Source organism: Mustelus asterias, chromosome 14, assembly GCF_964213995.1.
Source record: "Mustelus asterias chromosome 14, sMusAst1.hap1.1, whole genome shotgun sequence".
Lineage (NCBI taxonomy): Eukaryota > Metazoa > Chordata > Chondrichthyes > Carcharhiniformes > Triakidae > Mustelus > Mustelus asterias.
In genome coordinates this window covers 43,349,957-43,368,773 of record NC_135814.1, presented here as the reverse complement: position 1 = coordinate 43,368,773, position 18,817 = coordinate 43,349,957, and the positions used below count along the sequence as shown (strand labels likewise).

Here is an 18,817-nt window from a genome sequence, read left to right as displayed (position 1 = left end):
TAAGTTGAGTTCCTTGCCGCATTTATACAACACATTGATGTTTAGCATTGTAGGCTTAATATCATGTATTGTAGCCATGCATTTGCAATGGAAGAGGCAGACAGGGTATTTATGAATGGTTGATGGTCAATTTGCACAGTTAAGAACAAAGAACAATACAGCACAGGAACAGGCCCTTTGGCCCTCCAAGCCCGCGCCACTCCCTGGTCCAAACTAGACCATTCTTTTGTATCCCTCCAATGCCACTCCGTTCATGTGGCTATCTAGATAAGTCTTAAATGTTCCCAGTGTGTCTGCCGCAACCACCTTGTCCAGCAGCACATTCCAGGCCCCCACCACCCTCTGTGTAAAATACGTCCTTCTGATATCCATGTTAAACCTCCCCCGCCTCACCTTGAACCTATGACCCCTCGTGAACGTCAGCACCGACCTGGGAAAAAGCTTCCCACCGTTCACCCTATCTATGCCTTTCATAATTTTATACACCTCTATTAGGTCACCCCACATCCTCCGTCTTTCCTGTGAGAACAACCCCAGTTTACCCAATCTCTCCTCATAACTAAGTCCTTCCATACCAGGCAACATCCTGGTAAACTTCCTCTGCACTCTCTCTAAAGCTTCCACATCCTTCTGGTAGTGTGGCGACCAGAACTAGGCGCAGTATTCCAAATGCGGCCGAACCAACGTTCTATACAACTGCAACATCAGACCCCAACTTTTATACTCTATGCCCCGTCCTATAAAGGCAAGCATGCCATATGCCTTATTCACTACCTTCTCCACCTGTGACGTCACCTTCAAGGATTTGTGGACTTGCACACCCAGGTCCCTCTGCGTATCGACACCCTTTATGGTTCTGCCATTTATCATATAGCTCCCCACTACGTTAGTTCTACCAAAATGCATCACTTCGCATTTATCTGAATTGAACTCCATTTGCCATTTCTTTGCTCAGATTTCCAGCCTATCTATATCCTTCTGTAGCCTCTGACAATGTTCCTCACTATCTGCAAGTCCAGCCATTTTTGTGTCGTCCGCAAACTTACTGATCACCCCAGTTACACCTTCTTCCAGATCGTTTATATAAATCACAAACAGCAGAGGTCCCAATACAGAGCCCCGCGGAACACCACTAGTCACAGGTATCCAGCCGGAAAAAGACCCTTCCACTACCACCCTTTGTCTTCTGTGACCAAGCTAGTTCTCCACCCATCTAGCCACCTCCCCTTTAATTCCATGAGATCCAACCTTTTGCACCAACCTACCATGAGGGACTTTGTCAAACGCTTTACTAAAGTCCATATAGACGACATCCACGGCCCTTCCCTCGTCAACCATTCTAGTCACTTCTTCAAAAAACTCCACCAAGTTAGTGAGGCATGACCTCCCTCTCACAAAACCATGCTGACTATCGTTAATGAGTTTATTCCTTTCTAAATGCGCATACATCCTATCTCTAAGAATCCTCTCCAACAACTTCCCTACCACGGACGTCAAGCTCAACGGCCTATAATTTCCCGGGTTATCTTTCCTACCCTTCTTAAATAACGGGACCACATTAGCTATCCTCCAATCCTCTGGGACCTCACCTGTGTCCAGTGACGAGACAAAGATTTGCGTCAGAGGCTCAGCGATTTCATCTCTCGTCTACCTGAGCAGCCTGGGATAGATTCCATCAGGCTCTGGGGATTTGTCAGTCTTTATATTCCCTAAAAAACCTAACACTTCCTCCCTTATAATGGAGATTTTGTCTAACGGGTCAACACTCCCCTCCGAGACACTCCCAGTCAACACATCCCTCTCTGTGAATTCCGACGCAAAGTATTCATTTAGGATCTCCCCTACCTCTTTGGGCTCTAAGCATAATTCTCTAATTCTCTAAGCGTAAAGTTGCCGGATGATCACAGATAAAGTCGTGGAATTTTTGACATGCAAGAACCAGGACAATGAACTTTATTTGGATTTGCGTATACTGCATTTCTGAGTTAGCGAATGCCCTCGAAGCAAAAGTTATTGGTCTTCAATTTTGTATGCATGCTGTATCAAGTCCACACTGTGACACATGTGCGGAGATTAGGATAGGAGCTTGGACACTGGAGTATTGTAAAACTGGTGGAAATGCCAATGATCATTTGAGTCTGTTGAACGACATTGTATGGTGTTCTTGCCAACACCATTCCATGTCCTGACGTAGGACAAAATGATTCAATAATATCACTATAGTAAGGAATGGATTTTAAGAGGTAGTTTGTCATACTCAAGAAACGCTGTAAAGCGTGCATATTGGCCAGAATATGCATTTGGCGTTTGTTCGCAGTCTTCTCTGGATCAGGTTTTACACCACCGTCTATCTGCAGGTGGCCCACATACTGCACCTGGTTGAACTTGAATTGACACTTTGTAGTGTTGAGCTTCAAATTGATATCCCTGACTTTGTTTAGGACATAATGACAGCAATTATCATGTTCTGCGACAGTACAATCCCAGATCAGGATGTCATCAAATATGATTTCAGGTGGTTGATCTGCAAAGAGCTGTTCCAATAGGCACTGTAACTCCCCACTGCTGGTAGAGATACCATATGGCATTCAGAGAAAGCGACATCTGCCTACCGGGGACATAAATGTAGTCAATCTTGAGGATGCCAGTGGGATTTGCCAAAATCTGCATTTTGTATCTAACACATTAAATACTCTTGCTTGTGGTATATCTAAGATGGCCTGTTCTACAGAATTCATGGGGTGAAGTGGCCTGAGTAGTGTTTTGGATTACAGGGTTAATACATATCCTGACTGTACCATCTTTTTACTGTGCTACTGTTGTCGAAACCCATTCTGTGGCCTCTTCCACTGGGGTAATTATGCCCATTTCTGACATTCGATGTAGCTCATTGATGACCTTCTGCTTCATCGCAATCAATATCATTCTTGGTGCACATTGTTGGTGTGACTAAGACATCTAATCTAGTCATCTTTGGTATATAACCGGGAGCTTGCCAATTGTCTGACAGTCAATAATGTCACTGTACCTTGTCATCTCCGGGGCTTAAAGTTGCGCAGTGTGGAGTTTTGGGCCAAGTTGAATGAGCCCTAACAAGATGCAGTCCCAGAGCCCGAGTAGCGGTTCAAGATTTTGGGCCACAATGTGGATGTCGAAGTTTCCCTGTATGCAGTGAAGTGTGGCCATGACCTCGGTGGTGATTGTCCACCGTAAACCACGAGGTTGACTGCTGGTTGGCATCCAGTGTTGCCTCCAGGTCTATTTCTCACAGTTTGTTTCTGAATAGAACATGGCACTCCAACCCTTGTCGATGTTGACTTTTAACTTGGTATTGGTTGAGATTATCTGTCTTGTGGTGAATATTTCTCCTCTGAGTGGCCAATTGCACACTTTCACAATATAACACGGATGATTGCATTGATGGTGTTTTGGGCAGTTCATTCAGATGGCAGTGTAATTTACTAATCCTAGTTACATGCCTGTCCCTGGGTACTGCTGGCATGGGAGAAAGACAGCTGTCATTTAGCAAAGTGATTCTACTTCCACAGTGATGACACTTTTTTCCAAAGGCAAAAGATTGTACCCTGTTTGGTGGGTGCTGGCCACTGCAGTTGGTGCAAGGCACCCCCTGAACTAAAAATACTCCAGTGTCCCGCCAAAATGCTGCCGTTTCCCGCTGGCAATCTTTATGCAATGTTTCAGATTGTCCATCAATTGTGTACACAGGCTGCTGCAGTTGATGCAGAGCGCCCACTGTACTGTGCATACATCTCTTTACCTCCTAAACCGTGCTGTTTCCCGCCTGAATTCTCTGACCTCTTGGACTACTCGTTTAAAATGCACATTTCTAAAGCAGACTCTAAAGTCAGGTCCTTCTGTTTCAGTCACTATTTTTGGAGTACATTATTTTCAGTGCCCCCTACCAACTGATCTCTAACGAATTCATCAGTAAACTCTCCAAATGCACATTTTGCTGCTAAGATCTTTAGCGTGTGCGTGAAGGACTGGATTGATTCGAACGGTTCCTGATTAGTAGAATGGAATATGTGGTGGTCTAAAATTATGCTTTTAAGCGGGGAGCATATTTCAATGAATTTCTGTAGGATCATTGCATGATCCTCTGAATCAAATTTAAGCAATCTAAACTTCACAATTGCTGTGTTCAGCAGAGTATAGGCTTGTACCTTTTTAGTTCTTTTTAGACAGTGCAGCACCACAGAAGATGATCAATTCCTGCTTCAATCTGTCCCAATTTTCTGCCACATTCTCATCGGAAAGAAATGGGTCTATGTTTCGAAGTCATACTGCCAGTCCTGACACCTTGTAGATCTGTGTGGTCTTTGAATCAATGACTGCACAAGGGACTTTCAACAAATGGGAGGTTTATTAACTGAACATACAAACTTGTATTAACACATCTACTCTGCCTGAGGTTGTGGGGAATTCCGACCAGCTCCAGCTCCATGATGCTCCACGTGACCACGTCATCACGTAGTCACGAGACGACCTGGTCTACAGAACTGATTGCATTTTAAACCCAAACAGAGTGGAATGCTCTGCAAGCAGTCAGCCTCCAACTAAATTTGTCAGGCCCATTTTCAGGCATTTTGAGTGTCTGCTTAAAACAGGTGTTAGGCCACTTGCATCTGTTCAGTAGGGGCCTAATGTCTGTCAGAGGTCCTCTCTAACTGAGGAAAGGGAAACCATTGCAAGGTTAGCTTGCATGGAGCTAGATAGTTATTTTGTGGAAATCAGGTCAAGAAACTTGAAGGTGGGTTTCATGAAAGATAAACTTTGAATTGCAACAGGAGAGATAAGAACAAAACTTTTGGAAGATGCAAGTTCAAAGCTAGAAATAAATACAGCTTAACCAGTCTGGCATTAAGTGGAAGTACAAAATATTTTTCCAATACAAACATTGCAAGAAGAATTAAAGTGCTTAATTTATTCTGTCATTTATTGGCATAACTATTTATTGTGGAACTGTTCATTTAATGACATGACCAGCTCTCAAAGATCAAATTTACAAAATTCTGTTGCACTTTAGTCTGTGAGCTACTGACAGGACATGTTTGTGTTTTAGGAATGCATACAATTTCACGGAGACTTTATTGGGACAGCCTGTGGACACCATGGTCCGTATGTTCCAGATGTTCTGTTCTGGTCAATTATACTGTTCTTTTCCACATGTACATTATCGCATTTCCTGAAGCAATTTAAAACCAGCCGGTACTTTCCTACTAAGGTAAATGTTTTTATTATTACAGCTCAACAGTGTCCTGAAGGGAAATGGTCTTTGTGAAAAATACTTGACAACTCTTTCTTGCTTAAGGAAGTAGAAGGTCTTTATCATCAGCGATAAAATATACAAAGTTCACAATGCTCAGTGTGACCTATATTATTATATTATGGTTTTTCATGAACTCAGTGCCTCTTTCAATTTGCTGCTTGTTAGTGCGGAAAACATTGCCATCTAGTGCATACTCAGAAGAATAACAGGTATTTGAAAGCAAGTGTGGTTTAGAAATGGTACAATTTTGAGATATAATTACCAATGCTTTAAAATTAATTTTAAGCTTCGTTTTGCTTTTTGGCATTTGAATGAGTTGTGGTCAGTTCTATTTGCTGAGCTGGAAGATTGTGGTCATGAAATTTGGTCATTAGTGTATGGTTTCTCAATGCTTTTGAGTGCCTTCTGCCTCCAAAATTGTGCCGATGGCATGTGCCTGCTTCAGACTGCGTCATCCCGGCACAGACGACAGGTGGACTGGCAGGCTGGCAGCCAACAAGGACATTGGCAGGGAGATATTGATGGGAAGACATGTGCCGACATCCTAAGAGAGGGCAGTCAGTTTGTGCTCCGTGGCACCACTATCATGCACTCTGGCAGCACCTCAGCTCACCTAGTCATCTGTTTGAGGACAAGTTGGACTGCAATGAGAATCAACAAGTCTGTTTGAACATTGGTGTCAACATCCATGAGACAGTAGTCTGAGCTTGCACGGCAATGAGCTGAGCTTACCATCTTCAGCCTGGGTTTCCATTGAAATATTCAGATGTTAGATGATTCCCCTTGTGCTGCAATTTCTGTTCAGTGGCCTCTCTTGAGCTGTATTGGAGGCTAGGACATTGGCCATTGGATACTGTCTTGTGGTTGGGTCCATGATTGTGCAAATGAAATTGGCCACCACTCCAACTCTGGAAAGAATGGACTATAAGCTCTGAGCAAAGCATTAAGGCAAGTCAATGTGGTCTATCTCTTCCATCTTCTGTGACAGTGAGCACAAGCTTTCTACCCATCAGGCACCTTCTGCTGGCCACCCCATCAAAGTGTATGTGAATTCTCTGCAGTATAAATCATGTGTGATCCTACACCCGGTAAGTTGGCACATATTACCCTTGTCTGGTTCCTTGGCTGCAGGCAAAGGAAGATTAGGTAAGGAGATACCATCATCTGTGATGGTTTCAGCACCACTGCTGACCGTAACCTCTGTGATGGCTACTCCAATGATGGCAATTATCATTTCCTCCATTGGGGTAAGGATATGCAGATGTGCCTATCTCCTATTGGTTAGTTTCTGCTGCCTCTGGTTATAGAACATAGAACAGTACAGCACAGAACAGGCCCTTCGGCCCACGTTGTTGTGCCGAGCTTTGTCTGAAACCCAGATCAAGCTCTTTCCTCCCTATCATCCCGAAGTACTCCATGTGCCTATCCAATAGCTTCTTAAATGTTCCTAAAGTTTCTGACTCCACTATCACTGCAGGCAGTCCATTCCACACCCGTACCACTCTCTGAGTAAAAAACCTACCTCGGACATCCTTCCTATATCTCCAATAGTTATATCTCCAATGGTTATGCACCACCTTGGCTTGCAAAAGAGAAGTGCAATGTGTTTTGAGTGGCATGGCTGTCATGATTGAATGACAGACTGTGTGTGGAAGCAATGCAATAAGGGAATGGTGCTGAGGTGAAGCTCTGAATGTCATGCATGTGTAGTATTTGATAAAGATTATTGGTTTGCACATTAGGGACTGGATTTTTCCACGGGTGGCAAAATGATATAGGGACAATTTTTCACTGTCACTGAGGGGTGAGAAACATTCACTCATTGAGAATTTTAGGAGGTGCCCACTTAATTGGCCTGGATGCAGGTTCTCCATCCAATTAAGGATAGCTGGTGGACTTTCAAAAATGGAAGGCCAATGAAAGCTTAGGAATGGAAGGTGCCTTGGCTCCAACTTACAAAAGATTTTAATAAAAACTAGTTATTGTAGCGAGGCTACCACTTCCTCGCTCCCTGCTACTTTCCCACACACTCTCTCTCATATGGGCTCCAGTACTCACCTACTCAGGCACCAGTAGCATCAATCTCGTGTTCGATAGAACTGTGTGTGCCAGTTAGTATGGAATCAGCTCTGAGCTTGTACCCTTTACTGTATATTTGTAAATAGTTCCAGGAAACAGTGAAGATTAAGTTAACCCACGTATGATTATGAGGACTTCTTAAGACCTACCAAACAGTAACCAACACCCTACAACAATATAGGTCTTTGGGTGTGGGAAGGAAGGAGACAGTGGCAGAAGCATGCCACATTATTCTCTATGGAGACTGGAGGATGATTATTGCTCTCTGAGCCCACAAAAAACAATTTTACACTTAGCTTTGTAGCACTTCTTCCTCGCGTTACTGTCATACCTGATTCAATGCAGCCCATGAGACTGTAAGATGTTCAAAGAGAGTGTCCAGGTCCATGATCTGAATGAATAATTGCACTTTTGTCTCCCCCCTCCCACCTGCACTTGCGTTTTTTGCTGTTCATTCCTGCATGATAGTGCAGTGTTCCAGCCCCAATCAATACTGGCATCATTCCTAAGCCTTTGTGAGATGCTTAAACCTTGATTTTTATTTTTAGCTTTAGCCTAGACATGAGACACCTTAATCTACAATATCTATGCATTTGTTGTGACTAATATTTCACTCCTATTCCCAGTAAATCATTGAGTCCTTTTAAAATATGAGTAATAAGATTTACTTTCTTATCACAGGTACGATCAACAGTCAGTGATTTTGCTGTCTTTCTTAGTATTGCAACTATGGTTTTAATTGATTATGGACTTGGGATCCCATCGCCAAAGCTCCAAGTTCCCAGTGTTTTCAAGGTAATGTGTATAATTCATTTTGCAAGTTACTTTAATATGGCATTTTCTATAACAGGTTTTAACAAATGGAACCAGAGAAGGTTGCAGCACCCAAGTGATCATGAGACACACAGAGCTGACTTTTCCCAGTCTGATAGAGGCACGTTTAGAAGTGGGGGTGCAGGGAAAGTACTGAGAAACTCTTTCAGGATGTTTCCATATTGCTGTCCTGCATCCAGGTGACTTTATCAAGGGCAGGTAGCCACAGGAATTGGCAGATTGCTCCATGGGCATTGAAGCCATCTGAGGTCCCAACTAAAGGCTATTTTTTCCCCATCTCTGTAACTTCCCTGGCATTGCATGGGCGAACATACGGCAGTCTGTGCAAAACAGTAGTCATGCGAATCTTGCCAGTAGAGTGGGAGGAACTTCAGCTCGCCGGTGAAGCCAGTTGCTCAGTTCCTGGGGCACCATTATGCATACTGTGTGCATAGTACACTGGGAGATCTCCTGTCACTCCACCCCTACCCCCCATGGACATTGACTCTCCCACAATTCCGATTGCCACCCTGGACATTGACCTCCCAACCCCCGATCGCTGCCCCAGACATTGCCCCCCCCTCCACTGCTCAAACCCCCATTCTGCAGAGTTACCCTCCTTCCCTCCCCCCACTACAGAACTCCCCCCTACCACTCCCCCACCAGGCTCTACCCCTTCTCAGTCTTCCCCCCCCTCAGTCCCCAAACTTTCAGGCCCCGCCCCCCAGTGCCAGTGTGGGGAGATCTGTGATTCACGCCGGTGAAGACTTCGACCGTCGAACGAGTTAAGATAGGTGAGCTCAGACGATAGTGTCCAGGACTCATTATTTTTATTTTATTCATTCGTGGGACATGGGCTTCTCTGGCTGGCCAGCATTTATTGCCCATCCCTAGTTGCCCGAGGGCAGGTGACAGTCAACCACATTGCTGTGGCTCTGGAGTCACATGTCGGCCAGACAAGGTAAGGATGGCAGATTTCCTTCCCTAAAGGACAATAATGCCCTTCCTGGTCGTGGAGCTGATATCGCCAGCAAAACAGTGATGGTAAGATCACGAGAGGTGAACAGCAGGGCGTGAATCCGATTTTTTGCCTCTTACCCTACCTTACCGGCTCACCATGCCTATCGACCGATATGGCAAACCTATAAGATTACACCCAAGTTTTACATCTTAACATGGATATGGATTCAGCAGTATACGATTTCTGAGATGGACTTGTAAATGGATTTGGACAATGCGGGGAATGATTCTTGTGTGTATTGCATGTAGTAAGATAGTTATTAAGGTATGTGTAACCCCCTGCTGACCACTATATGGGGCTACTATTTAAATATTCAATCAACAGGATCCCGAATTCCTAGCGGTTGATGTTGATTTGGCTAATTCCCTGTTTACCCAGTAAATGTCAGTACTGTAATCGGAATATCAAAAATAAATTTAATAACAAATATAATTAACAGACATAAAACGGTGAGCTCTGATCTATAACCGTTGGGGCCCATCCGTTGGTGCACACATGGGGAAACTCGTCCTCAGTAACACATTTGTAGATACTGTTCCAGTTGGATTGTATAGTCCCCACCAGTTACTCACGACACACACACACAGTCCAGAAGAGACACACGTGTGGAAGATGATGCCGCAGGAGGCAGAGGTGCCGCAAGCTATCCGTGCAGCAAAGTAGGTCGAGTGCGCTGAAGGCTCTCCTCCTCGGCAGTAATGAAAAGAACAGGCAGGGGAACGCCTGGCTGCCTCTCACTCCAAACCGAATTCTCACTGCCTGGAAAAAGCTCTCTCTGCACACTCCCTCTCCAGCTCTGCACTGCTTCACTTCCTGGCGCCTTTTTTTCCTCCTGCCCCCAGAGCAATCCCATTGGCCCAGCCCACATCACTCAACCAACAGCATCCTGTTCACAGCACCCGCCTGGCAAACAGGACACTGAAACCCACAAGGGACAAAGAACACTGGTAAATGTCTTCCCCACACATTTTCCTCAGTCCCTTACATATGTAACATAAGGAGGTCAGTTGGCCATTCTACTGATCATGATTGACAAGCAGCAGCGACATCAACATGCTGTTGCATGTGGCCAGGACCAGCGCCCTGCAGAGGAGGGGGAGGCTGGGTTCCCCTGCTCTTCCGGGGGAACAACGACAGATGGTGGAGTCTCGTAGGAGAAACTACTGACAAAGGGTCTTCTGCTGTCAAACATCCTACTTCCAGATGTCAGAGCTGCAGTGCCAGAGAAGATTGTGTCTGTCCCGAGAGACAGTGAACCACCTTTGCCAGGTCATACAAGAGCTGCTAGCACATGGACTGAGAGCTCACCTGCATCATTGTGGTCTGCTGTGCCCTCCACAACTAAGTAGTTTTTGGGAACCCGTGAGGATGGCTGGGTGAGAGATCTTCGTGGAGGTGAGAGGGGTGCAGCAGGAGACTTGAGGAGGCAGACTTACCTGGCTGTGGAAAGAAGGTCATTCATCTTCTTGCAGCACTGCTGCCCTGTCCTCTTCCGTAGCGAATTGGCACTTACTAAGGCTGCCACTGCCCCTCAAGCAGGGGATGGTGATCTTGGTGGAAGGACGTCTGCAGGAACGCAGGTACAGGACGTCCCACCTCTGCTCCACAGCATACAGGAGTTTGGTCAGGGCTCCCTCGGAGAATCTTGGCGCTGGCTCCCTGGCAGCCATCTCCTTGACTGGGTCTGGAACAAGTGCTGGGGATCCCTGTGTACGGAGCGCTCCATTGATTGCAGAGATGAAGTTATCCTGGAGCGAACGAATCAGCTGCCATGAGCATGGCATGATTCATGTAGGTAAAAAAAATCTTAAAGAAACTCAATTCCGTGAGATTTCCTTTCGCTGGCGCCAACGGGATTCTCACCGGCTTTCTCCCCGGAACCAACAGTTTGAAAAAAGTATGGTAAGATTCCACCCATTGTAAATTGTAATATTTTAACTGGAATAAATCAAAAAGTATCATGAGGGTGATGTACGTTCATTTCTTCTGTGTGGTTGGGAGAGGGGTGGGTGGTGTGGAGCTGGTGTGAAAATCTAGTTCATAATCCATGTGTTTTAGAATATAACTTTTAGTTTTAGGAATTATAATATTAACTAGATAATTTGGGGCTCTAACAAGATTATAACAGATGCCGTGAGAATACTTCCTGTAATTTAAAAGTAATTGACAGATTGATGTTTTTCTACTTGTTGCCTTTGGAGCAATCTCAATCGTAAGATCAACAAAGTTGTTCTCATAGTCATGCCATTAGGCAAGTAATCTAAATATTTAATAATCTAAGAAATGTAAAGTGAAGAAGGAATAAAGACACCATAATGTGGTGTCAGGGATCTGCTTCATTGCAAATATTATGATTTTTGACTTGATTTATTTTTGTTGTAGCCAACTAGGGATGACCGTGGTTGGTTAATTAATCCTTTGGGTCCAAACCCATGGTGGACAATAATAGCAGCTTTTATTCCAGCCCTGCTTTGTACCATACTCATCTTCATGGACCAGCAAATCACTGCAGTTATTATAAACAGGAAGGAACACAAATTGAAGGTGGGTGTAGACATGATCTTTGAATAAGCAACACATTTTAATCAGTATTATTTTTAAACGCATTGTCTGCTTTGAGTTTGTTAGTCTTCTGTATGGTGCATTCTTGATTATGTAGATTAAGTTTGGAATGTGTCATTACCTTAATGATGATAACAGCCAAGTTGTTTTTTTAAATCTATTACAACACTGGTGCACTGTGCTTATGAAATTGAAACCTTCAGGCAGAATCATGAGCACCTTGCCTCATCTTTATTTTGTTTGGATCATTTCCCCATTTAAATTGGCTGTGCTTGTGTTATTACTTTATTTGACCTTCTCCTTCCACTCATTCCTTCAACGGGTGACAGTAAGCATTTTTACCAGCCAAACGCATTGGCTCTAATGATTTCTAAATGACAATAAATTAGTACTGAACACATTCACTTATAACTGAGCCCTTATTGTTGGGACACCAAATTCTGCAGCATGTTTGCTAATTTCAATCAGTTGAGGATGATTATAGTGGCCCCTCCTGTGGCCTGTTTTGTAATCTATAATTATGGAAAAACGTCTGGGATGTTTATGTGTGATGTACGTATGGCTGATGTAACAATAAAGAATTCTTCGAGTTTCGTGGGTTTCCTCCAGGTGCTCTGGTTTCCTCCCATAGTCCAAAAGATTTGTGGATTAGGTTGATTGGCCATGCTAAATTGCTCCTCACTGTCAGGGGAATTAGCAGCATAAATACATAGGGTTATAGGGATAGGACCTGGGTGGGATTGTTGTAGGTGCATGCCCGATGGGCTGAATGGCCTCCTTATGCACTGTAGCTATTTTATGATTCTCTGATTCTTTTTCATTTATCAATCCATTTATCAATACAACAAAAGTTCAAGCCAATCTTGCTAATTGGCACACATCAGCCTCCAACTCAAATCATTGCCATCCTTTATCTTCTCTTTATGCTCTCTGTTTCTGTCAATGTATCTGAGTTCTGTCTTTAAAAATATGCTGTCACCAGTTAATATTTCAGCAATTGATTAATTTCCCCTCCTTAAATATGATGAAGATAAGTCATTTCAGCCAATCAAAAGTAATATTGAATAATTTGTAGAATTATGTTGCTGGACTGGTGTTGAAATTTAAATTTGAAGGAAGAGAATCTTGCCACTACCATCGTACTGACTGAGCAATTCAGGCATGTAAATAAAAAATACTATGATTATTTTCACAATTAGAGTAAGATGCACTATATTTTCAATTTCATCCTGAAATGACAAATTCCAATCAATGGCTTATCAAAGATGTTTAATTTATCATATAGATGATTATCTTTTTAAAAATTCAAGTTTTGTTACTTTTATGGTTATTTTACTTGTTTCACAGAAAGGATGTGGTTACCATTTGGATTTAATAATTGTATCCATCATGCTTGGAATTTGCTCTATTTTGGGATTGCCCTGGTTTGTGGCTGCCACAGTACTCTCCATATCGCATGTCAACAGCCTGAAATTGGAGTCTGAATGTTCAGCACCCGGAGAACAGCCAAAATTCTTGGGTATCCATGAACAACGAGTAACTGGCCTTATGATATTTATTCTCATGGGGTCATCTGTCTTCATGACCTCCGTTCTACAGGTAACGTCAATGTATAACAGCTCTTCTCCGCGTTTCAATACAATTAAAAATCTGAATTGTAACAAAATAATCTAACAATTGGCTATTAGACTATTGACAATAGACATTAGACAATTGGCTATTAGACATTTTAAATGAATGTGCATGATCATATCTATTGACTATATTTTTCTATTAGGATATTAAGCTGTCAGCTTCAATTAGTAAAGATGAGTGGGTTGCTTTGTGTGTTATCAACAGCTCTGAGGCTGACCTGGTCAATGTCACTGATGCCATTTTTTTACTGCAACCATTTCTTGTTATTATACCTAACATCTCTGCAGCATTTGTGATATTGAACACTCCATCCACTTCTGCACCTGCCCATTTGCACTTTTCTGATTCCATTTTTACCTGTCTCTGCATGGCTCGGCTTTCTCCAGCAATGATCTCTCCTCCCGCTAGCATGTAGGGTCCTCAGTTACATGTTACCACTCATTGACATTGTGAGATCAGTTTTCATATATTTGCAGTCAACACCCAACCAGACTTCTCCAACAATTTCCTTGGTTCCTCGTTATTCTGTCAAACTGACGTAAGTGGCCGATGGGAAGACTGAAAATGTTCATCTACAATTTTGTCTTATTTTGATGGGTCTACAATTTTGCTTCCAAGATAATTTATATTTTAGCGATATAAACAGTCACGGACATATGCTGTTTGGGAAGCTTCACGTGAAAGCAGAATCTAGTGTGGAATTTGGAGACTGGTTCCAAAGTACAAAGGTAAAAAGGGGAGAAAGTACAGTGGCATTACTTGCTAATATAAGATCTAACTCCAATGTGAAGATAAAAGTTGACTTCCAACAATCTGGTTTGGACCTACCCCAATAGAAGGATATCATCCTAACAGGTCAGCAGTGACAAAAACAGAAACTGAAAAATACAGTCAAAAGTGAAGTGGGTCCAACTGCAAATTTTTGGAAGTGGAAACCAATTGTCTTTGCTGCTGGTATCACTTTTTTTGTTAGATAAATCGGGTGGATATTCTTTTGGGGGGCTATTTCAGATTCGAAATGCAGGCTCTAGGCCACTTTATTTACTTATGTAAAGGCCCAATACCAGTTTTAGGAGGATACCAAAGAAGCCAGAAATGTGGCTCAACCCAGTATCAAGTCAAATGTCTTTCAGGTATACATTTGGTACAGGACATTGGCTCCCAGAATTAATGCTCATATATCCTATTGTTGCAAGTAAAACAGTCCAATTTTCTGCCCTTTCCCATGAAATACCTGTTCAATGACTTTCTTTGCCTCCAAAATTAAAGGCGTTCACTGAAATTTGAGATCGTTCTGATAATACATTTTGTGAATTACCATGAGTTTCAGCTTTTAACTCAAGGGATAATTGTTGTTTTCATTGTTTCTGGTACTACTATTTTTTGCCACTAGCATTTTTAAGTTGTCCCACAACTCAAATATTGTGTACCAGTCGCAGGGCCTTGTGATAATTTATGAGTTGGATGGCTTTTATTTTTAGCATCCTTCTCTCCATTGACATAAAATATGACAACTGGGCTTCTCTGAGGATATTACACCCCTGTACATGTGCTCAGGTGCCTGCTCAGATAATGCAAACACGGTGACTTCCCTCTGACACTGCTGAGCAGTGCTGGAGGGCACGTCAAGGAATTTACACCATATTGGATAATGGGTGGATTTTAGGGCCCAACTAATTTTGCAATGGGTGCAAGCCCAGCTCTGATATTTTTTTCCCCAAAAATGTACTTTATTTATAAAATTGGTCAAAAAATATACATGGTGTAAAGTTCCAATTTGGCATTAAATAAAGTACAACACAGCTCAGTTGCTTTCAGTGCACTAGGTGGCACTGTGGGGTGTCTCATGACATTTACAATTACAAACTTATCTTTACAATAAAGACACGCACTGATTATTTAATGAAACAAATCGTGATGGCTGTCAAACTTAGATTTAATGTCCTCAAGTCCTGGAGTTACCCATTTCCAGTGATGCCCCAAGAAGCTGGTGATGGATCTTGTACCTGGAGCACTTTTTTAAAACATTTGCTCCATTCTTTAATATACAAAGCCAATGCACAGAGCAGATAGGGCAAGCCTTTAACCTATCTCCTTGCTTGCTCCAAAAACCAATTCAAATTCTGTCCCTGGAGCACTCTCAAACTGGATGCTCCGAGAGGTCCAGGTAGCAAGGTGAAAAGGGTCAAACAGATAAGTAGCCAATTTTTTATTAGCACCTGGGGGTCACGTTGGCTGCAATTCTTCAACAGCTACGTTTGTGATTTTGCCCTAGGTTCCTGGTACAACCCTGTGCCAGGAGATGGGTCTTGCACCATATGCGGGACCTGCTTATGCTAATGACCTGGCCCAGAATATTTCAGTGTTTTTATCAGCCTGTCCATCACTTGGGAAAGGAGAAGGGGTGCAAATTCAGGGCCTAAAACCGATTCAAATCGTTCAATATAATTTGGTTGCAAATGGTGATAAAAGTCATGGAGGAAATCCTTATTTGCCTTAAGATAGTGTCCAAACTATGAAGACATATATTTGATTAATGGACGACTAATCCACTGAAATTATTTTCTTGACTTTTTTGGACAAATGACCTGTTTGTATTTTTAATAGAAAATCTTTGGTTCATGAAAAATAAGATCACGGTCTGCTGGATGTAAAGCAGTGGATGAAATGGTTGGTCTCGTATGAATTAGGTATGGGAGAGAGAAGAGAAGACTGACATATATTAACATTTAACAGTGAAGGCCCAAGCTTTAACTATTATAGATATAAATAGATATAAATACAGTTATTATAGACACAAGTCCTGCAATTGTACCAAAGAAAAAATTTGTTCTTTTTCTTTGTTTTAGTTTATTCCAATGCCAGTGTTGTATGGAGTGTTCCTATACATGGGTGCATCATCTCTAAGAGGAATTCAGGTAAAGATTACGTTTTGTAGTTACCAAGTTAGATTATGCCAATGATGATAAAAATCTAAAGTATGCAGCTGAACACACTGGGGTTTACCATTGACTAGAAATCTCACTGGACAAGCCTTATAAATACTGTGGGTGCAAGACCGAGTCATAGACTAGTAATTCTGTAAGTAATTCACCTGTTGACTCCCCAAAACCTGTCCATTATTTGCAAGTCACAAGTCAGGAGTGTGATTAAATATTCTCCAGTTGCCTGGGTGAGTGCAGCTCAAGAAGCACATCACCATTCAGAACAAAGCAGCATACTAGATTGACAACCCATCCATCATCTGAAACACTCGCTCCCTCCAGTGGCAGCAAAGAATATACCATCTCCAGGATACACTGCAGCAACTTGCCAAGTCTCCTTTGATTGAATCTTCCAACCTGTGAGCTCTACCAGCTAGAAGGACAAGGTCAGTAGCTGCATGGAAACCACATCATCTGCAAGTTCGCCTCCAAGTTACACCCCTTCCTGACTTGGAATTATTCCTTCACTGCCCCGGGTCTAAAACTTTGGACTTACTCCCAGCAGCACTGTGAATGACAGCTACGCCACAAGAAAATGGCTTACCTTCTCGAGGGCAATGAGGGAATGGGCAACAAATGCCTTGCCAGCAGGTCTCAGAGTAGATGTAGGTTGAAGCTTCCTCAGTTCTGATTGTTGATGCTAATGTTAGAAGAGCAACCCCAATGTAACAGTCTGATTTTTCCTATTTCTCTCTCTGTGTCGCATTATACTTTTTTGCCTTCCTGGAATGAGACCACAAGTTTCGATTTAAGCTATGTATAGTTTTGTAGTATGTGTTAATTGTCACAGAGCAATTGATCGAAAACACTCGAGAGTTGTTTTACATGGATTGAGCCAACTGAGCTGAATGAAATACAGCCTATAGCTTTTGGAATGATAACATCTCTGGCACCAAGACAAACATGCACATTGTGACTAATTGATTACTAATCAAAGCTAACTCCTGTGGTCATAGTTGATGATTCCATTAAGTCTTCCACAGAGTACAAGATCTGGAATTCTTTTTTAGAGAGAATTTGGCATGGCAAACCGAGTAGCATTGGCTTGTGGAGACTTGTCTCAAACATGCTTCCCATATTATTAATGAATTATTATAGTTATTTACCGTACCAAAAAAAAGCACCAGCCGACTTTGGGGCCTGTTAGGAGCCCAGTGCACATAATTTTAATGGGATTAATAGGAAAAAATTTGTACCTGTAGCCTATGTCCCCCAATATCCATCCACAAATAATTAGCACCACTATGTAAGTAACAGTAAGAATACAGAAAGGTAACTCTGTGGTGAATAATACATTGAGAAGACTATTGCGCATGCTGCCACTGAAGTTGGCATCACTTTGCCTGAAAATTGATCAGTGTGGTGCTTTGGAACTTGAGTCATACCATTTGCTGCTTCATTTTATTTAGTTCTACTGAATGTACTGTTTTGCATTGAATTTCTGAATGGCAAAAACTCCGTTCTATGAAGTCGAGGAGAATGAAGATATAGAAGAGACCAGATTGGAAGTTCCTAGAGCAAAACATCATAGAAGGTGCTTTGCTGCAAATGCCCATACTCACTCATAAGGATATGCAAGCCAAGATAAGTTCTTGTTTTGACTTTCTGGGTTTCAAAGTCTGAGGTTGTGCATCTACCTACCCACTCACCCAGCCCCACACGCACCAGAAATTATTGAGGAAATATGTCAACTGCTGGCTGAAAATCTGCTGCCCACTTACACCAAGAGAAGGATATTAATTGTGTCAGTCACCTTGAATATCTTTGAATTTGGATTTTTTGAGGCAATATCTGATAACCTTTCCAAACGTAGGTAGTTACCCACCACTACATCAAGAAGGTCACTGATGATCTCTTCCAAAGAGCTGCTCCATATCATATCTTTCAATGATTAACAGATTAAATGTAGCACTCAAAACTCTATATTGCAACCTCCTAAATATTATTAAAAGGAAACCCTTTCATTCAATTAATGTCCAGCCAGTCACCTTATCTGCATGTCAGTGGCAGAAGCCCAGGAAGTCTTCATAGTGCTTTAAGCCTGGCCTCATCAATGTGGTTGAATGCTAATCAGGGATATCCCCTGTGATAATGGCTGGGCTCCAGTAAAACCGCTATAATGGGTCACTTGATACAAGGAGGCCCAGGCCATTACAAGAAATGGCAATGAACAACAGATTGAAATTATCAAGTGCCATTTTGGGCGAGTGCCTCAAGAATCTATTGTTATGCTTTCTGTGAAGCATAACTATGAAAATGGAACAACTAGTAGGGGATAAGGGAAATTGCATTTCCTGAGTTCTGCAGAGGAAATGGATCTCAGCACCATAGTACTGGTTGTGACAGAGACAGTCATCTGGTGTTGCTATGAACAGTGAGAATGATGATATGCTCCTACAATATGCCCCTTCTGATCTCCCAGCTTACCTGCAT

General features: G+C 42.5%; 1 protein-coding gene across 1 annotated transcript in view; it reads left to right on the top strand.

Annotated features, from left to right (window-relative positions):
* LOC144503632 (sodium-driven chloride bicarbonate exchanger-like) overlaps positions 1 to 18,817 on the top strand; it is a 267,586-nt gene that overhangs the window by 224,820 nt on the left and 23,949 nt on the right. Inside the window, exons 16-20 of the mRNA XM_078228280.1 lie at positions 5,084 to 5,245; positions 8,051 to 8,164; positions 11,586 to 11,747; positions 13,113 to 13,364; positions 16,250 to 16,318. Coding sequence (XP_078084406.1) covers positions 5,084 to 5,245; positions 8,051 to 8,164; positions 11,586 to 11,747; positions 13,113 to 13,364; positions 16,250 to 16,318 — 759 coding nt within the window. The remainder of the gene's footprint in view (positions 1 to 5,083; positions 5,246 to 8,050; positions 8,165 to 11,585; positions 11,748 to 13,112; positions 13,365 to 16,249; positions 16,319 to 18,817) is intronic.